The 21,589-nt window shown below is 49.8% G+C and overlaps 1 protein-coding gene across 1 annotated transcript; it reads right to left on the reverse strand.

Moving 5' to 3' along the window:
• Positions 1–15,728, reverse strand: Rae1 (ribonucleic acid export 1). Its single transcript, XM_021183830.3, has 12 exons — positions 15,464–15,728; positions 13,072–13,166; positions 12,096–12,200; positions 10,408–10,500; positions 8,683–8,769; positions 7,531–7,617; positions 7,353–7,424; positions 6,174–6,281; positions 3,634–3,740; positions 3,485–3,560; positions 2,865–3,059; positions 1–410 (listed from the first exon to the last, which is right to left on the reverse strand). Exons 2-12 carry the CDS (start codon positions 13,159–13,161, stop codon positions 324–326), a joined length of 1,107 nt encoding a protein of 368 aa, XP_021039489.1. The 5' UTR covers positions 13,162–13,166; positions 15,464–15,728; the 3' UTR covers positions 1–323.
• Positions 15,729–21,589: the final 5,861 nt, after the last annotated feature.

The raw sequence follows: 21,589 nt of genomic DNA on the forward strand, positions 1-21,589 counted from the left end.
CCATCTTCAAAATATTTTATTATAAAACACAACACAGGGCTCACCAACAGTTCCCACCCAACACTGTCAAATACACACTGCTGGACACAGTGCCCTCAAGATCTGACTTCAGTTGAGAATCTCAGTTTCAGGAAAACCGCAGCACGGAGCGGAACGGAGAGACGGCAAGTCGCCAGGATGCTGTGCTGATGCTCAACAAGAACAGTCCCTCCAGGGGTGGACACCCATGTCCAGGGCTGTGGGCCACCGAGAGCCTGAGCCCAAGTTTGGGCAGAGATGAGATGGAGTGGAGATGAAACTCCAACAGTCCCAGCTTCGGGCCACTACTTCTTATTCCTTGGCTTTAGCTCTTCAGCTGCATTACGCAAGAAAATGTAATTTTTCTTTTGGGGATTATAAAACTCATGTCCCTAAAGAAGGAAAAACAAAGAAATGACCTTAGTATTAAAAGCAATAGCCACACACACACCAAGTCCTGCTCTGAGAACTGGAGCCACCTCTGAGGGAGAAGGCAGAGTAAGAATGGAGAGCAGCTAACAGTTCTGTGTTAGTTATCACAGCCTCTACCCTCAGAGGCGCCTGTGGATTCCCTCGATGACTTCACTGCCAAGGCAACTGCTGAGGGTCTCAGGATTAGCATCAGCCCTGACCAGAGGTTTCACAAAGGGCTGAACTCATCCATGCTGCTTCAGGGGAAAGACTTAGTCCACAGAAGGACCAGCTCCCAGGAGAGTAGCGGCTGTGGGCATCAAGAGACACAGCCAGCCTGCCCAGGCTCTGAATGCTGGGCCCCCTCTTCTATTAGGATCCCAGAGTGAGGAGGAACCGCAGCACCATCCCAAGCAGGTGAGGTGAGACGGGAAGGTGTGGCCAGGAGAAGTGACACAGCTGAAGCACACTCTTGCTAATTTTAGTCTCACCCCAGCAGCATTTACAAAGCTCTAGAGTGTGTCAGTGGTCAACAGTAGCTTATCACAGGATGTGAAGTCCAGCTTTAGGGAATGGCTATGTCCAGGCTGCACACTGGAGACAGATGCTCTTGTTCCGAGCAGAGGATTCCTGAGCCCGTTTCTACTTTATCCACACAACACTGTGAGCCCACAAGCTTCAACAAATTACAACTTCAATTGGTTTTTCACTTTTGGTTTTTTGAGACAGGGTCTCACTATGAAGACCAGGCTGGTCTTGAATGCAATAGAGTCCACCTGCCTCTGCTTCCCCAGCGCTGGGATTAAAGGTGTGCTCAGCTATTTGACTTCTGGCTTTGGGCAGCACACAAGAGCATAAGCTAGCTCCTGGGAGGATGCAGGAATTTTTTTTCTCCTAAACATTTCTTGTCTTTGGTGGTGCTGGGGACTGAACCGAGGGCCTTTTCACAATGCCAGGCAAGCACTCGGCTACTGAGCTATACATACAGGCACTTCAAGTTTGAGGGGAGTCCTGCCCAGTCATTCAGGCTTTGTGATCCGCACACCTCAATCTCAGCCAACACTCCCAGAAAAATGCAGGTGTTTACAGCTGTTTATGTGCCTGTGAACTCCATGGGGGAGACCCTACAACTGGAGCTACAGCTACTTAGTTGCCACGAGGGTGCTATTCCAGCTGTAGTGGCTATTCCTGGTTGTCAACTTGGCTATATCTGGAATGAACTACAATTCAGAACTGGAAGACTCACCTGTGATCCTAATCTGGAGGCAGGAGATACAAGTTTCCAACATGGATCTTGAGGCACAGTGGCTATGAATCCCCTCAGACTAAGGCAGGGAGAGCCTCTGGTCATCTGGGACAAAGCAAGTCCCAGATCCAGGGGTGGTGGCACACACCTTTAATCTGGGCCACACCTTTTGCTGGAGACCTACTTAAGGACAATGGAAGTAGGAAGATTTGCTCTCGTCTTCACCTGATTGCCTTGTGGGACTGAGCAACTGCTAGCTCCTTGAACTTCCATTCACAGCTGCTGCTGACCACTGTTTGGTGAGTTGGACTACAGACGTTTAAGTCATCAACAAATTCCCTTACTACACAGAGACTACCCATTAGTTCTGTGACTCTAGAGAACCCTGACTGTATATACAGAAGTTGGTAAAAGGAGTGGGATGGCTGGGAATGAGTAGTGCCACCAGGAGGCAGCAGCTGTGCACCAGGACAGAAACAGCTAAAGAAGCCCAGTCTCCCCTTAACTGTAGGAGAACGACTGGCAAGCAGTGGTGTAAATGGCCTCTGACCGATGCTTTAAGCAGAGATCAAACAGGAGGCTTCCAGACCAGACAGGGAGGAGACTGGGTGCATCTCAGCACTCCGGCCAGGCAACAGTGAGTACGCATGTGCACACAGGAAGGCGAAGCCGAGATGGGGCTGAGCAGGCGGGCATGCATACTCTGCCGATGGCAGTGAAGAAAACAGTGTAGGGAAATGGAGTGAGAAACGTGGGGTAGGAGAGGGCAGCAAAGGTTGAGACGGATGGAGAAGCCATATGGGGAGCAAGGCTGGGTGGGAAAAGGAAGTGAAAACCACAAATGAAGTAGAGCCACTTCCCCAGGACACACTCCCCAGGGAACTTCGAGTTATGACCCCAGGCCCATTCTGCCTGCACTGCCTCCAGTACCTCGGTGGCCCAGACCTCCTCCATCCATGTTCATGTGTTGTGTCCAAGAACAGGGAGGAGCTCATGATGGCTCTCCCTGACATAGCACCCTCCTTCCCCCATGCAAGGTTAAACCCCACACCAAGAGTCAGGTCCCTGCCCACAGGGAGGTGGCAACAGCCTGGCTAAGGGCACGCATGTCCATAGAGAATCAACTCAAACTCAGGTCTTTGGCTCCAGAGTCTGAGAGGGAGACCAGAACTGGCTTGAAAGCACTCACCTTGGACCAGTCGTAGCTGGAAGCATAGGCAAATATGTTTCCATTGTGGTTGAAGCAGCAAGCTGCTATGGGCTGATCTAACTGTTCCGAAGTCTTTAGTTTGGTCCTGGCATCTTTGTCCCAGAAGCTGAACCTACCATCAGAGCCCACAGTGGCAAGGGTACCATGGACAGGATGGAAGGCAATCCCATTCACCTGTGAAGGTGAACATGGACAGTGAGAGGCAGAAACAGGTTCCCACTAAGTCAGGAAAACAAACACCCAGGCACATTTAACTCCCCAGCCATGCTGTCTGAGGTGCAGCAGCTTAGACCTAACCCAAGCTCAGGAGCTCCCCGAGGAACACACATAAGCAGCAACCTCAGGGAAAAGTGTGCATTTCTTTTAGCAGACTAGTTTCCTGACTATCACTGTGTGGAAAGCGTCTATGGACACCCACAGACACGTGGCAACCTCGCACATGAGAAAAGAGCTAGTCAATGAGTTTGTAAACGAGCACTCAAGTGTGCAAACACAGACACAGGCTCTCCTATGACTCCTGGTTCCAGTGCACTTGGAGAGCCAGCTCCAAGTCTGGTTCTGGGGGTTTCTCTTTAGGATGGAGTGCTGCTAGAACGTACTGCATAGATGTCTTGAGGAGCCGAAGTGTTGGTACCGTTAGATCGATGGCATTTGAAGGTGAAGTTATCTTTGGCCCTGAAAAGCAAAGGCGTCTCAGTTTGCTTTCAGAACCAGTTGGAAGGAGCATCCCAGGCCCCGAGTCACTTACGGATTTGGAGGGTTGATGTAGTGAATGGCAACTCTCCCCTCAATGCTGCCCAGAGCAAACCCAGTCGGCTTGTTCTGTTTGTCTTTAAAAATAGCCACACACCGATGCTACGGTTAAAATAAAGGAGGGACCATCAGCAGTTAACATGAACATCAGTGTCACTTTACTTACTCTTAGGCTTTAGAACTAAACCATGACTCAGAAACGAAGGTATTTTTGTTCCCAGCAAGTGCTATTCTCCAACCTTTTACAGCCCCAGACCCCGAGAGTCACGTGTGTACAAACGCAGCTGCCCTGCTCAGCACAGCCCCTTGGATCAGCAGGTACCTTCAGATCAGACACCCAGTGTCTGTCCTGTTTCCCTGGCCTGGAAACGGTATAACAGTTCACAGTGAATGCTGGATAAACTACACATAGCAAAGCCAGTGTGATGGCTTGTGTATGCTTGGCCTGGGACTGGCATTATTTAGAGGCGGGGCCTTGCCTTGTTGGAGTAGGTGTGTCACTGTGGGCATAGGCTTGAATACCCTTCTCCTACCTACCTGGAAGTTAGTCTTCTGTTTGCCTTCAGAACAAGATGTAAACCCTCAGTTCCTCGTGCACCATGCCTGCCTGGATGCTACCATGTTCCTACCTTGATGATAATGAACCTGTAAGCCAGCCCCAATTAAATGTTGTCCTTGTAAGAGTTGCCTTGGTCATGGTGTCTGTTCACCACAGTAAAACCCTAAGACAGTATTCTGGCTATCCTGCATAAGGATCCAACCACTGTGTCTTCCTGCCCCGGCTCACTGCACTTAGTACACCAGACTCCAAGTTCATCCACCGTGCAATGAGAAGCCATTTCATCCTCAGAGCCGCTGGCCTGGCGGTACTGTCAGAACCTTAGGTAGGGAGGCTGGGCCACTTCCGGGGTGCAGGAGGAGCTTTCGCCTCCCTCGGCAACACTTGCTTTGCTCTGTCTTTTGTTCTCATTTGTGTTTCTCGTGTGTTCACACATGTGAACGTGCAGGCATGTGAGCAAATACACAGGAGCCAGAGGAGGGTTCAAGTGTCCCTGCAGTCACCCAGGGACACACCTTCTCCAACCCCCACAGCAGCAAGGCCACAGGAGCGCCCTGAACCAGGCCCACCTTGTCACCTCGGGTACTTCAACTGAGGTCTTTGTTACTATGCATCGCGCGCTCTCAACCAGGAGCCATTCTTTAGAGCCCGCCCACCCTATGTTCTGAGTTTCTGAAAACAATGTGTGAGATGCTGTCTCCGAGCTTTCCTGGGATAAAAAGAAACACTGACTGCCTTCACATACCGGTAGCTGGTCAGGTTGTTACCTTTAGGGATTTTAACTGGGTCATTAGTTTTGCTAACAGTTCTTTATCCTTTTAAAAGGCGACATGTTACCACCTACAGGCCTGTTTCCTGTAGGCTTTTACTGCTGGCTGCTCCTTCCTGTGAGGGCCAGGTCTGGTGTGGTCCTGCTGCGTTAGTGTTTATTTCTTGCCTATGTTTTCTGGTGTTATATGCAAGACAGCACTGCAAGGTCGAATGGCAGGAAGTTTTTCTCTAACTCCAAGACTTGGGACTGGGAGTGGCAGGTAGACAGAGAAAGGAACGGGGAAGCCTGGGGGCGGTAAGTGGGCGAGGTGACTCAAGTGTGACCTCTAGTCTGAAGGGCAAAGGGAGCCTGGCCAGAGATGATGACCAGCAAGGTACTCTGGAGAATTCCTGGTGATGCTGTAGGACTTACACTGAGAGCTATCAGTGACTGGGGACAAAGAACAGAAGAGTGGGAGGTGTGGGAAGAGTGACGCAGAGGGAAAAGAATGGTCTGTCTCCCAGGATCAACTAGACTAAGCACACCTCACTGAAGAAGGGTTAGACAAGGCTTGGTTTTTGATTTTTTTGTTTTTGTTTTTCGAGACAGGGTTTCTCTGTGTAGCCCTGGCTGTCCTGGAACTCACTCTATAGGCCAGGCTGGCCTTGAACTCAGAAATCCGCCTGCCTCTGCCTCCTGAGTGCTGGGATTAAAGGCGTGCGCTTGGTGATGGACTGTGCCAGGTTCCTGCAGAGGCTGCAGGGCAAGCGGGATCACCATGGGACCAGCCTCCAAAGGCCCTGGCCAGCATCTGGCAGGAGAAGCTGTGGCAGGAAGAAGGCATGGACGGTTGAACCTTTGTCCTCTGTTCTAACAGGACTGATCCCATTTGCTGAGATGTGTGCTAGGAGGGGACTTAGATCAGGGAGGCAGGAAGGACTCAGTCCTGTGGCCGGGGTAGGACTGAGCTGGAGAACAGACGCAGTCCACCCAGCTGGGCAGGGAGCACTCAGCAACACTAAGCTACTCGGGGGATGTTTGGGGGACAGGGAAGCCTGGCTCAGTCATGCTTATGTCAAACGATGTTTGCTTCCTTAAATGTACCTCCTCTGAACGTAGCAGCAAGCTTTTTAAGAGGGAGACCGCATACCTGTGCCCCCCACACGAGCACCACCCTGCACATGGCAGGCGCTCAACGTGCGCTTCTCAGAGCTGTGGCACCCACCTGGTGCTTCAGGGGAGACTCTATTCTCCTGAACTCAGAGGGCTGATTCTCCAGCTGATAGACAATCAGGCCCCTCTCTGCAGTGGCTACCACAGCCATCGGGTATATCTAGAGAAGAGAAGGAAGACAGACACTTGAGGTAAAGACAGGGCTTTCACACCAAAGTGATCAGTCAACATTTTAGTCACAAAATTTTAATGTTTTAATTTAGCAATATCGAAGTGTTTGTGAAAGCCTAGAGTAGCCCCGCCTGTAAGCTGAACACCCACATACTTAACATGCTTTATGCTGGTGGTAGGGATTCTTTTCTGCACAGCTTAGTGTGATCTCATCCTGAACCTGGACTCTCGTATTGGTGCATCCTAAGTTCCAGGCTTTTGTTACTATGTACTTTACAGTTTTAACTATAAAGTATGGACATTCAGGAAGTACACGGAGTCACCAGTGAGAATGGATGGCCACCTCCACCCCGGCATATGATGTATCTCAGTCATTTCCTCCTGTCTTGACACCTCCTGTCTCTTTCATTCCTTCCTTTGTTAAGACAGGATCTTACTGTGTGGCTCTTGCAAGCCTGGAATTCCTACTGTAGACCAGGCTAGCTTAGAACTCACAGAGACTGTCCTTGCCTCTACCTTACGACCTGGGGCTACAGGATGGGCAGTCATGCTTGGTCAGGTATGTTCCAACATGCAGTGAGTGTCAGCCCCTACCATGCACTTTTCTCAAGGTGGATCTCCTCACTGTGGAATTACTAGGGCAGTTGCTACAAACCCTTAAGACTCAATCAAGACACTGAGAAAGCACTTCAGTTTCCAAGCCACTCAGAGGAGGTCCCAGAGATCAGGGACAGGGACACCCACACCCACATGATCTCTCCGGTCGACATTCCTGTACCATTACACCATGCTGTCTCCCCATGAGGAACTATTGACAAGTGGCTAACACACATGCTCAAGCAATAGCCAACAGTCCAGCAGTTTCATCTCCAGACCCAAAGACAACAAAGGAAAACGCCCAAAACTTAACACTCGGTCGACACTCTTAGGACATGCAGTCCCAAATGTCACGTATGAACCGAGTCTGTTCAAGTTGAAGGATTTAGATTACCTACAAACTGCAAGGTACCACATAGAGCCATGTTTACTTGGCTGTTGAAAAGGAAGTGAGATTCCTTACCACATCTGCACAGTAACAGCGTTCAGGGAGTTGCAAGACCATCATAGGATTTGAGGACCGTGTATCCCAAAACTGAAAGCAAAGTGGAGTAGCAGTGAGAGACGGCTGAGGGCTGAAGCCTGCGTGGACCCAGCAATCCCATCTTCAAGAGTGCACAACCCCTCAAGTACATGCATACCTTCAGAGTCTTATCCCAGCTCCCGGTCATCACACAGCTGTAGTTTGGGGCTTTGATCCAATGTATGGTCTTAACAGGAGCATCATGCTTTCCACAAGACAAAAATCAGGGGGACAGTTCAACAATTAGCACAACAGCTCTAGTTCTGGAAATCCTAAGGAACTGACTTATTCAGACACTGGGTTACATTCAACACTAACAAAACCAAAGGGCATTGTTGTTCTCCCATGACCCCAGGGCATAGCCCAAGGACTTGCCCCATGTGCTGCTCTGATCTAGGTTCACCCTCACTAATCAGTGGTGATGACCGGGTCATCCCCAGGGAAGGAACCATAGGGAAGAGCGGAGGGAAAGCTCATTTGTCTCTAGGGTGCATCCATCAGAGACTGAAACCGCCTCAGGAGCCTTCCCCACCCCTCACCTAAGGTGGCCTCTGTGACACTTACACCCACTACTCTCAGTGGTCTTCACACTGAGACCCAACTTTCTGCCTCTCTGGTGATGTGGTGGTTTGAATGAAAATGGCCTCGGTAGGCTCACAGGGAGTGGGTGTGGCTTTGCTGGAGGAAGTGTGTCACTGGGGGTGGGGTGGGAGTGGGGTTCAGGTTTCAAATGCTCAAGCCAGGCACTTTCTCTTCTTGCTGTCTGTGGATCCAGATATAGACCTCTCCAGCACCACGTCTGCCTGTATGCTGCCATGCTTCCTGCCATAAGAACGATGCACTAACCCTCTGAAGGGTAAGCCTGCTCCAATGAAATGTCTTCCTTTATAGAGTTTCCACGGTCACAGTATCTTTCACAACAGAACACTAACTAAGACAAGTGATAAATGCTCTATGGATATGTGGTGTCCTAACCCCATGGTGTCTGCACATGGCAGACACTCGACCAACACTTGCTGAATGATAAGTGAACACGTGTAATTGACAGAGGCAGATCACACACAGGTGCTTGAAGTATCAAGAACTATGTCCCCTTGTGTACAGATCTCAATGTCACCGCTCCCATCACTACCTATGTGTACATGGGAGATTTGTAGCAAAGTGCTCTGAGAAATTCCAGCACAAAGGTGGGAGCTTACAAACCACGCTATGAACACTCTGAAAAGTCTTTCTAGGCTGTCTAGTAAGCCCACCCACAGAGGCTTCTCACCTGTGCTATCTGAATGGCCTGGTTGCTGTTCAGGTCCCACATCTTGGCTGTCTTGTCACACGATGCTGTGAATACTTTGCTCCCATCCTAAAATAAGAGACCGTCTGCTGAGCAAAAGTAAGTCTCCACACCCGAGAGTTGGGCTAAGCATCTCCTCTGCATTGTGGTGTCCTACTATTTAAGGGCCAGCACACTGCAAACTAGCCTCCCAGGCAGCACACACTTACAGCTGGGAGTGACCACGCAGAGCTCACAGAGAAACAGGCTCTCAAGGGGTAGTGGTAGTGCATGATTAATCCCAGCACTTAGAAGGCAGGGAAGGATGGATCTCTCTGAATTGAGGCCAGCCTGCTCTACAGAGTGACCAGGACAACATGGACAACCAGGGTTACAGAGGAATCCTGTGTTAAAAAAACAAAAGCCAAACAAAAACCAACCAACCAACCAAACAAACAAAAAAACAACCAAACAAAAAAGGAACAGATTCTCTAAGAATTTGAGTGGCTTTGAAAGCCAGCAAATGAAAATCAAATGCGCTGGCGAGACACTCAGCGGGTACTAGTCACTGCCAAGCCTGCCTGCCTGATCACATGACCCTCACCTGTAACATTTCAGGGCACTGTAACCAAGAATTATCTAGCTTGGCCTCTATAGCTCACAGTTTTCTAAGCCCCAAGTCTGAAAAGTTCCACATCCTTCAGAAACAACACAAAAAAACATACATGGGGGGTGGAGAGGGGGAGATACAACACCTATAAAAATAAAACTAAGAACCTGTGGTCACTTTATATTTAAATCATAACATACATTACTTAAAAAACAAAACAAGTTGGGTGGTGGTTTTGCAGCAGTTGAATCTCAGAGTTCAAGGCCATTCTAGCCTACAAACAAACAAAAGGTCCAGTCTCAAAAACAAAACAAAACGGTCTTAGAAAGCCAGGGTGGCCACTCCTGTCACAGAGCTCTTATCTAGAGCACAGGTCCAGAAAGGAAAAAGCCCTCCACTAAGCCACAAGAGGGAAAGGGAAGAAAACAAATCTTACATGAACAACTGGAAGTGCAGACTCATAATCCATGTTCTCTTTCTTTCTTTCTTTCTTTCTTTCTTTCTTTCTTTCTTTCTTTCGTTTTTGGTTTTTGAGACAGGGTTTCTCTGTGTAGCCCTGGCTGTCCTGGAACTCACTCTGTAGACCAGGCTGGCCTCGATCTCAGAAATCCTCCTGCCTCTGCCTCCCATTAAAGGCATGCGCCACCCCTGCCCAGCCCAGGGTTCATATCCTTAATCCAAAATCCCAGGCTCCACAGTGCTACCACAAGCAACTGCTTTTGGTAACTAAGACACGTCCGGCCCCAGCCTTTTGTCACAGAAGACCAACTCTCGGCTGAGATATTAGGAGCTCACGAAGTTGAGAGCCATAGAATTCTGTGATGTCTGTCCCACCCGGGCTGCACTATGAGACCCTGTGGTGCTCTGAGTGAGAATGCCCCATGGGCTCTTACGTTTGAGGTTTCCCAATGGCTTCCTACCTGCAAATCAGGATGTGAGCTCTCAGCTGTTCCTGTGGCCATGACTTTGCCCTGCCACCATGGGCCCTAATCCTCTGAAACCATAAGCTCAATGAACTCTTTCTTTTGAAAGTAACCTTAGTGTTTTGCCATAGCAACAATTTTTTGTTTGTCTGTAAGCAATACAAATCCTATCTTAAAAGAGGAAACAAGACATACATCACTCCAGCAGACGTCAAGCACTGGCCCCGTGTGCATCTGCTGGGCCTTTGGAATGGTTTGCCCACTGTCTTGCACTTCCCAGCAGCGAACCTGTAAGAACAGGACAGGTTAATGAGATCAGGGCGTTTCCCAGTCTCTAGTGTGCACATGCACAGTACAGTTTACTTCAGACTTCTTGCATAAATCTGATTATCTACTTCAAGAGCAAACTAAGCAACAAGTACAAGCAAGCAGATAAAACCTACAAACGGGATCACTCACACCTATACTGCAGCCAAGCTGCTCACTCAGCAGTCACTCAGGCCTCAAGAGGAAATCCACCTCTCTCCTGGAATGCATCCCCTGTCACCTGCCCGTTAAAGTAATGAATTTTGCAGATTTTGTAACTATAACAAGAAAATAAATTCCACCAGGGAGAACTAGTTAAGTTCCGGATGCATCCAGTCTTCCTTCAATGCACACACATCTTACAGCCAACAAACCAGAGACAGCACTGGAACTCCTGGCCAGCTTCTGCTGCGGCTCCCTCCCCCACAGGCCCACCCTGTCCAGCTCTGACCGTGCTTCTAAGCTGGCTTATGTATTTTTCTGAGACAGGGTCTCCCATAGGCCAGGCTGGCGAGGATGACCCTGAATGTGCGCCTCCTGCTTCATTTTCCAGGGGGTGGACAACAGGTATGTGGCACCAAACCTAGGTTTCACTCAACACCAAGGAGCAAGTCAAGTGAGGAGAGACCAGGCCTGCTCCTTCCTCACATGCTTCCTCCTCACCTGGCCTGCATGCTCGCTTTGCAGGTCAGGTGAGAATCAGGGTCTGTCTGTGTAGCCGAGTCTGGTCCTGTACAGCAGGACCAGGCAGAAGCTAACTATGGACCTTAAGCCTGGGCTGTCTGTGGTACTGGGGATGGGACCCAGGTGAGTGCTCTGCTCTGGAGCTGTAACCCTGGACTTGGGGGCACCAAGATTAGTTGGCAGATCTGCGCCCTAGTGTCATAGACAGGCATGTGAAGCCACTGTCCCAAAGCATGGACATGAGCAGTCTCGCTCTGAGGATGTGAAGGGCAGCATCAGGTGCTTTCCCCAAATCCTACATGCAGAGTCAGCAGAACGAAGGGTAAATGGAAAAACTTCTGAGGAGCTGCTCCAACTAGCCTTCCTACTTAGACTGGAAGGCTCTGGCTTGTCCCTCACACTATGACCCATCACAGATGCTTATTCTAATCTCATGGGAATGAGTGTAGCATACATTCCAATCACAAAAGCAGCAGAATGGTCTAGAGCTGCTGGGCTGTGTGGAGCCTCCTGACTGACATCCGTGCCCATGCTAGACTTTACAAACTCCCCTTTCTGCAGTCAGTGAGTGTACTGTTCAGGGGCTGATGAACAGTCTGCGAAGAATCTGCCCCATTAGCTAAAATCTAACAAATTCAAGTTTCATCTGAGGAACAGTTCCTGGGTGCCAAGCAAAGTTCTTAACAAGCAGCATAAGTGCAGGTGAGTCGGGTACAAGGAACCTGTGGGCAGTGCCCGGTTATGGTGCTGCCATTCAGAAGGATGCAGTTTCTACACTGTGTCTTTGAAAGGACCACGCACTACATAAGCCTCGGCCTCAGTTCACCCAGAGAGAATGGAGCTGAAGGGCAGGCTAGCCTCGCCAACATGGCAGTTGCCTGAGAAGCACTTACATCATTAGCCCATGATCCTGCAATAAGGAAGTTGCCTGGTAAGGTTGGTGGGCTGAAAGACAGACAACCGATGCTGTCATCAGGAGAAGATGTTACTTCAATATCCTGGGGAGGGAAGGTCAGGGTTAAATGCACTCATCAATACCATAAGGTATCCCTCTCTCTTTTTTTAAATTTTTATTTTTTTATTTATTTTGGTTTTTCGAGACAGGGTTTCTCTGTATAGCCCTGGCTGTCCTGGAACTCACTCTGTAGACCAGGCTGGCCTCAAACTCAGAAATCCGCCTGCCTCTGCCTCCCGAGTGCTGGGATTAAAGGTGTACGCCATCACCGTCCAGCGGTACCTCTCTTTCTATCCAGAACCTCGAGCTCATCTCTGTTTGCCTTGAGACCTAACTGGATCTTACCTTTCCTTACTCTGATCAAACACAGAGCAGGACGCAGGTCAAGGAAAATACTAGAGCTGCAGGCTTCACCGTGTGCTAAAGGAAAGGCACCAAGGCAGCATCTGCACAGGCGGCGCCCACCTGCTCCACGGGTCTGGCCACGCTGCCCTATGCCCACCCACCTGCTCCAGGGTCTGGCCACGCTGCCCTATACCCACCCACCTGCTCCAGGGTCTGGCCACGCTGCCCTATGCCCACCCACCTGCTCCACGGGTCTGGCCATGCTGTCCTATGCCCACCCCGGTCCTAGCTGTCCTGCGGTACAGACAGACAACAGGACACTCTCCAGGGTTGTTGTGAGAGCCACACCACATTATGCAGCAAGCTGGCCCTGGGAAGCTCTGGCTCTCTCAGGTGCTTGGCAGTTGTAATGAGGGGACATGTGAGGGCAGGACACCAGCTCTGCTAGGACGAGCTTCGTGTGCCGGGGCTCCTCAGCTTCATCTCGTGAGAGAGACCCCCACCCGATTCTCTCCACCCAACATGAGGCTCCCTGGCTGTCAGCATGCCTGTGGGGGTCCAGGTGATACCTTCATTGGGTTGTGGTTATCTGTGGTTGTGCTCCCAAACATGCTGGTCCCACCAGTCCCAAATCCAGAAGTGGATCCAAACAGACTCATGTTGGCTGGAAAACACAAAGTGGAAACCATTAAGGACGGGCCCCTCTTAGGTACAAAGTACACAGTAGAAATTAGCACTGTGGTGCTAAGCCAGCCTTGCTCTTTAGAAGAGATTTAAGTATGCCACAAGCAGAATGCCTAATAAGAGGAGCCATTCTCAGAGGCAGGCAGATTTCTGAGTTCAAGGCCAGCCTGGTCTACAAAGTGAGTTCTAGGACAGCCAGGGCTATACAGAGAAACCCTGTCTCCGGGGGAAGAAAAAAAGCCATTCTGCCCAGCATAGTATAATCAGAACACTTAGGCAAAGGCAGGTAGATCTGAGGATGAGGACAGCCTGGTCTACATACTGAATTCCAGGCCAGACAGAGCTACACAGAGCCTGTCTCTGTGTCTCTGTCACACACACACAGAGACAGAGCATTTTTAGCCTCTGGAAGCTATGAAGGAAGACTTTCCTACATCCACATCCACTTTTCTCTATAGGGAGGATGCCCTTGCTAGCACTAGGGCACCAACACAGACATATTACAGTGTTTCAGTCAGCAGCTGGGAAAGAGGCATCACTCTCCAGGGTCAGAACTGCACGCTAGGCACCCAGCAGTGGGCAGAAGGGCCTCCTGTGCCCAGGGTCCCTCTTCCTCTCTATTTTAGGAGTCCTAAATACTACATGAAGTTACCTAGAAAGAACAACCAGTTCCGGCAGGTGTTCCACAATTTCTCAGGGCTTTAAGAAAAGCAGTTCATGCCAGGCAGTGGTGGCGCATGCCTTTAAATCCCAGCATTTGTGAGACAGAGGCAGGCGGGGATCTCTGAGAGTTGAGGCCAGCCTTGTCTACAGAGTGAGTTTCAAGATAGCCAGGGCTACTCAGAGACCCTGTCTCAAAACACCAAAAAAGAAAAGAACAATCCAAAGCAATCTACTTTGGCCCACTGAGTACTGAAGGTCTGGTGTGACGGTGTAGACTTGGAGCCATCGAGAGTCAGCACTGCTTTCTTGAGCATGGCAGTCTACCGGGCCCTCCCGTCCCTCGCCATGCCTCATCTTCCGGCTGTCCTGAAACAACAGTGCACATTCTCCAGGCTCCTCTGTGGCTGGTGAGTTGGCTCAGGTAGTAAAAGACACCTGGTGTGCAAGCCTGGAAGCCCGAGTTCGACCCTCAGAACCAACAGAAAGGCAGGCGAGAACTCAAAAGTTGTCCTCTGCCCAGATGTGGACTGTGACACGCACACATGGCCATACACACAACAGGCAGAGAAAGTTTAGGGTTAGTCAGGTGGGCTGGCACAGGTGACCTCGGCACTTGGGAGGTCGGGTCAGGAGGAGCAGGCCATCCCTGACTGGACAGAAGTCTGACGACAGCCTGGTCTACAAAAGAGCCCATTTAAAGAAAAGGATTTGCACGGTCTAGCACTGAATGTAATAGACAACTGTGTCGTTGCCAAGGGAACCATCTGTGCACTGTGACTCCAGACTCCCATATGCTTTTGCCACATTTCAAGCTGTTACTAAAAAGCAAATTCTTAAAACCCAGACTTCCACCAAGTCAGCCACCTCTCCAAAAGCGAGGCTAAGGCCCGTGCAATCCAGTGCCTAATGAGGGTCGCTTCCTTAAAATAACACGGAGAGGGGAAACTGCAAGGAACTCTGGGAGCGCACTTGACTCCTGCTGCCTTCCAGACAGCCACGATGTGTCAGAGCCACCGTAAGGCGCACATTCATGTCTCAGAGAACGGCTCGGGAGACAACTCTCGGGGCTGATGACTACAAGCCTGTCTGTACAGGGTGAGGGATGCACAGACACGCAGGTCTCCTGCCGGGATGAGCCAGGAAGGACAGGGCTGTGTTTCTCGGGAGCGTGAGTTAGTCTTGATTTTTCCCCACCGGAAAAACTAACTCCTCCATCCTGGAGTTAGGAAACGAAACGACCCCCAGTGTGTGCTCGGATTCGCACGCTCCTCTACGGTGTAATTTACTTGAGGACTTGTTCTAGTTTCAGATCACCGTGCGCACGGGAGAAGAGCAAGGGCGTACCGGGGGCCCTGCAGCGGGGGTGAAGAGGCGGCCGGACCTCTGGCAGGCAGCGCAGCCATCTCTCCAGCTCCCGTAGCTCTCAGGGGCCTTTCTCCCGGCTGACTCGGTTAGCTCGGGCTGGTCCCAAGCGCCCGACCACGCCCGCCGGCTCGGCCGCGCCCCTCCCGTCCGCGCACGCCGCGGTCGCCCCCGCCACCCTCAGTGTGTCCCCCACCGTCCCCTCACCCCCGTGGCCTGGGCGGTGTGCGCACGCGGAGAGGCCCGGCCTACCTAGCGGAGCGCACGGGGTCCGGCTGCAGAGAGGGGCTCGGTCTCCCCACGCGGGCCCGGGCTTTCCGGAGGGAGCGCGGCGCGCGGCGGCCGCCTGAGGATCACGCACGCGGCGGGGCCCGAAGCCACGGACCTGCTCTGGCGCGGGGCGGAGGGGGCGCAGCCGGGAGACCCCAGACCTCCGAGTCGCTCGCCTCAAGCCGGTGGAAACTGCCCCGTTACCACAGGAGCACCGCGCACGCGCCACGAGCCACTTCCGGGACTGCCCGGAAAGCGTCAGGGCACGGCGTTCCGCCCCTCTCGAGACGGGCGCACATGCGCAGAAGCCCTGCTGAGGGCGAGAGGAAGTGTTTATGCCAGCAGTTGTGCGTTGGTGGAAAGTCGGCCGGCGCAGTTGCCAGGCAACTAGTTGATAGAGGGCGTTGTTTTCGCGTGTGTATCCTTATGAGAGAGGGCGTTGTTTTCGCGTGTGTATCGTTATATCGATTGTTGTTTAAACGTCTAAAGATGATCGTGGAGCCGAAGAGATGGCTCAGCGGCCAAGAGCAGTGGCTTCTTGGAGAAGACCCAGATTCTATTCCCAACACCTAGTGGACTGCTCACAGGTCCAAGAGAAACACCACCAGTTCTTGGAGAACGGACGCCCTCTTCTGGTCTCTGTGGTCATTGCACGCAGTGGTGCTTAACCGTCTTCAGGCAACTTACTCATATACATTAAAAAAAAAAAAAAAAAAAAGAGTTCCCCAGCTCAGATCTAGCGCTGTCCTCTGAGAGTCTGCCTTCTTGGAACATCCCGACCGTATGATAAGGGGAATGGTTCCTACTCCCTGAGATGTTTAGGATTTATTTCCGTGCATGGATGTTGTCCCTGTGTGTATGTATATGCACCACATGTTTGGGGAGGCATGAAAACTGTGTAGGAGCTCCTGGAACAGGAGTTACAGATAGTCGGACCATCATGTGGGTGCTGGGAACCGAACCAAGGCTCTCTTCAAGAGCAACAAGTACACTTAATTACTGAGCCCCGTGTACTAATAGGTCAGTATTAAGCTGGTTTGAAACACAAAAGTCCTGCTCTATGAAACATTCCACATAGAGTGTTTAAGGTGTCAGATAAAATGACAACATAGTTAGCTAGATTCCAGAATGAGGGTTCCAATGAACCAATCAGGGAAAGCGGTTTTAGAGAGAGAAAGGACAAGTGCCAATGAGGAAGAACAAAATGTAATAGGTCGCTACAAAATTAGTTTCCTTGTTGGGCAACTTGGCAGGCCTTCCAATCCCTGCACGCAGGAGGTAGAGGCAGAGGTGGGGGAATCTCTGTGAGTTCTAGGCCAATCAGAACTACACAGTAAGGCTCTGTCTTCAAAACAATTTTTAAAAATGTAAGGCAGGAGCAGGGTTACAGAACAATGGAATAAAAACTGGCCGCTGGTTACCTGTTTTATTTAAGGGACCTCAGTACAACACAGAGGAAAGAGGCCTGCCTAGGACACTTGGTGATCATCTACTTACTCTCACCGCCCTGAAAAGTCAAATAACAAGGTTTAGTTAGCTTACGTAGGGTTTGGTTTGTAGTCGTGTTTTTTCCTGTTGGGGTGCAGGGGAAGAATTGGGTCCAGAGTAGAGGGGTCCTTTAGTTTGGTTTCACAGGAAATTGTTACTACGACTTTCCCAGGACCCGCCCAGACTGATTCCTCTGTCTCCCCAGCCTTGTGATCCCTGTCTAAAGAATTCACTAACTAGCCAGCACAGCACACCCTCAGTGAGGGCAGCTGACAGTGACCAAAGGGGCTTGACACTAACGGCCACAACCATCAAGCAACAAACAGCACAGTTCCCTTTAGGGCCATGGCCCTTGCAGTACTGCGTTATAGTCCTGCGGGGTGTGCTGGATAGTTTTATGCCAACTTGACACAAGCTAAAGTCATCTGAGAAGAGGGAACCTCAAGTAAGAAAATGCTTCCACAAGATTAGACTGTGGGCAAGACAGTAAAGCAATTTCTTAATTAGTGATCAGTGGTGGAGGGCCCAACCCATGGTGGGTGGTGCCATCCCTGGGCTACTGGTCCTGGGTTCTATAAGAAAGCAGGCTGAGCAAGCCACAGGAAGCAAGCCAGTAAGCAGCATCCCACCACGGCCTCTGCATCAGCTCCTGCTCCAGGTTCCTGCCCTGACTTCCTTTGCTAATGACCTGTGATGTAGAAGCCTAAGCAGAATAAACCCTTTCCTCCCCAGCGTGCTTTGCTTATGGTGTTAGTCAGCAGTAGAAACTGTAACTGAGACAGGTGGTGTTGCAGCCTATGCAGCCAGCTTCAGATGGTTATCAACCTCGAAGGCCACTGGGAGATCATGTTGGGCAGAAAGGTCATCTTCCCCAGCTTTAGCATTCTTTACCATCCATCCCCTCCATCCCCTTGTTTCACAGACTGCGGACTATGAACCGTGGGGTCCTGCCCCAGTGTCCTCAAAGCCTGCTAGTTACTGAGAAAATACCGAGCACGTGAGACTGCTTATGTGTCCTGGGTCCTCATGACCTTCTCTCAAAGAGCTTTAGATTTGGGATGTGAAATGTAGACCCGATAGGTCTGGGGCAGGCTTGAGCACCCACATTTCTACCACCTTCTCAGCTAGGGTTCTTGGACCAAAGACCCCACCAAAAAATTCCAGCAAGGCTGTTAAAGTCAGAGAGCTTTTAAAAAACCTTCATGCCTAGGCTGCACTCAAAAGACTCAAATTTAGTAGGTCTCGGGCAGAACTCAGGAAATTATTCTTTCCTACCTTCCCAGAGAGTTCTGAGATACAGCCAGGAATCCCTTCAGTTCAGGAGATATAAGGGCCTGGCTGCTGCTGCCTGTCACATCAGTACACCAATGGCAGTGGCTTACCCAAACACAGCAGCGCCCATTCTGGGACCCTCTCTAAACTCTATTATGCAGATGTAGACTTCCCGTGAGTACTCCTACTTCATCCTCACAACAGTCCTTTAGGGTCTTCCCTATTGCTATTGCCATCCTTGTCATGGCTGTGAGCTGGAAACCAGATTATAACATGTCCCCCTCCACAGAGGCAGCAAGTGAAGGTAACCCCAAAGCCTGGACAACACGAGAGGCAGTGTTGTCTCTTCCCTGTGCCTAAACCCCAAAGGGAGATCAATCATCTATGCACTCAGTATGGGTAAAAACTCACATAAGAGTCAAAATACTGAAAATTTGGCTGTGAATATCACATTACCCTTATTGGTGAAAACTCAGGATGCATTGCAGTTTATAATTCTCTTCCAACTTACTGGGTATGCTTATAACTTTTGTTCTAGCCGGGGATGGTGGCGCATGCCTTTAATCCCAGCACTCGGAAGGCAGAGGCAGGTGGATTTCTGAGTTCAAGGCCAACCTGGTCTACAAAGTGAGTTCCAGGACAGCCAGGGCTACACAGAGAAACCCTGTCTCGAAAAACCAAAACCAAACCAAACCAAAACTTTTGTTCTAGTTAATTTTTCAACTTAAACAATATTTAATTTTGACATTTTATTTACTGTTTTAATTTCATGTATGAGTATCTGCATGTACACCTGCATCCAACTCCATTATAGATGATTGTGAGCCACCATGTGGTTGCTGGGATTTGAACTCAGGACTTCTGGAAGAGCAGTCACTGCTTTTAACCATTGAACTATCTCTCCAGCCCCCTAACTTTGACACTTTTATTGGAAATTTCTCATAGGCTGACTTAAGGTTTGCAAGCAGTTTGGAGGCCAAGGGTGGAGACTTGGGATTGGGCACCTGGAGCCAGTTAGCTCAGGAGGCCTGAGAAGTGCTCACCAGAGGTTTCCCAGCCTCCCACATTTTCCTTTTAGGAGTCTTGCGCTTTCCCAAAATGACTTGGAAATAATTTTAAGGAAATTACTACTCAAAAGAATGTAAGGATTTGAGTGCCCAGCAAGCTTTCGCCAGCAGAGGGCAGCCTTGACTTGTCTTAGGTAGCTGTAATTGTGGGGTGTGCGTGGGGGCGGGGAGGGCAGCCCACTTGCTGACAAAGTCAGTGTTGCTCCACACCACCTTCTGCAGACACCCCAGCGTTTCTGTTGATGTGCACTTGTGGCACAGTTTTCAGAGTGTCTGATCTCTCCAGCAGCACCCAACAGATCCCTGCCTCACTAACAGTCAACCAGGAGGCCTGAAAGAAGCCCAGAGGGACGGCCAAGAGGATTTGCTCTGTTTGGAGGATATGCACTGTTTGTCTCCTCGCATGAAATCATGACTCCTGAAGTCACTTAGCATCACCAGTAACGACAGTTCAGCTCCCAGAAAGTGGGCTGTTACGTGCAGCTTTTGTTCTCCTTTTAAATGAGGGTCATTGTGAGCCCTTAAGGAAAAACCCAGACTCTCTGAACATCTTTTGTGGTCCTCGTTCCTCCCCACTCTAACTATAAACAGATTCCAGGCCTGTCTTCTTGCACATGGGTCAGGGTACCTTGAGGGCATGTCTGTTGCCAGCTGCCATTGGGAAGAGCTGTGGTGCAGTAACGCTTTCTGAAAGCAGGTTTTGTGAGCTTGAGCTCTAGATGGCTCCCAAACTGTCTGCACCAGTCTCTCATGTGCATCCAATAGAGGTGGGCAGCGGAGCCAACTCCTCAGTGTGGCAGATCTGCTATTTCCCAAATAATGGGAAATTATTTAAAGAAAATTTCCAGTCATAAATTTTAGATAATTTAATTAGATGACTGAATTTGCAAGCCATTTTGAAGTTTATTTCCAAATTTTCATGACCACTGTAGACTTGTGTTTCCCTCCCATTTTTTGACAAAATAGCCTAACCCATATGTTCTTTGGGTTAAATATATTTCCAACTTGATATTTTCCTTTCTAGCTTGTCAAAATTCAGTGACATTATTGCATATTGGTACTGGGTATAAATTTAAAGAAAAAAATTTTAATTTACAGAAAATTAAAATTTTCTGTAAATTAAAATTTTGTATGTCTCACAAGGAAATCAAGTCAACAGCATATTAAAATGTTCTCATAATCAGCCACCAAACGCAGACACTATTGCATATGCCAGCAAGATTTTGCTGAAAGGACCCTGATATAGCTGTCTCTTGTGAGACTATGCCAGTGCCTGGCAAACACAGAAGTGGATGCTCACAGTCAGCTATTGGATGGAACACAGGGCCCCCAATGAAGAAGCTAGAAAAAGCAACCAAGGAGCTGTGTCTCTAGCTGCATATATAGCAGAAGATGGCTTCGTCGGCCATCAGTGGGAAGAGAGGCCCCTTGGTCTTACAAACTTTATATGCCCCTGGCAGTGTGCACGCAGGCTGCATGGGAAGCACATTCTATGTCCCCGGTACTACTTATTAGTTTGTGGGCATGGAACAGTTAGTCATTAAACCTCCCCGCACCCCACCCCCTCATGCACAAAGTGGGATGGAGAATAACGTACTTAACTTACAGGATGAGGCAAGTCAGCATTTGTCTAGATGGATACCTTCCATGTGATTCGCAATGGGTCTCTGTGTACTGGCTCTGTGTGTGCTGGGTCTACATGTACCTGGTCTGTGTGTACTGGTCTGTGCATACTGGGTCTTTTTTTGATTGTCACATTGCCTCATTTAATTTTACTATAAGCTTTTGGGTAGGGCTAGTGTCATGGCTCTGAGGCCTGTGCGGAGTCACACAGGATTCAGCTGGGTCTACATGTACCTAGTCTACGTGTACGTGTACTGGGTCTGTGTGTACTGGGTCTACGTATACTAGGTCTGTGTGTACTGGGTCTGTGTATACTAGGTCTGTGTGTACTGGGTCTATGTATACTAGGTCTGTGTGTACTGGGTCTATGTATACTAGGTCTGTGTGTACTGGGTCTGTGTATACTAGGTCTGTGTGTACTGGGTCTGTGTATACTAGGTCTGTGTGTACTGGGTCTATGTATACTAGGTCTGTGTGTACTGGGTCTATGTATACTAGGTCTGTGTGTACTGGGTCTACGTATACTAGGTCTGTGTGTACTGGGTCTGTGTATACTAGGTCTGTGTGTACTGGGTCTGTGTATACTAGGTCTGTGTGTACTGGGTCTATGTATACTAGGTCTGTGTGTACTGGGTCTGTGTATACTAGGTCTGTGTGT

Source organism: Mus caroli, unplaced genomic scaffold (assembly GCF_978045245.1).
Source record: "Mus caroli unplaced genomic scaffold, Mus_caroli_1 scaffold_2, whole genome shotgun sequence".
Taxonomy (NCBI): Eukaryota; Metazoa; Chordata; class Mammalia; order Rodentia; family Muridae; genus Mus; species Mus caroli.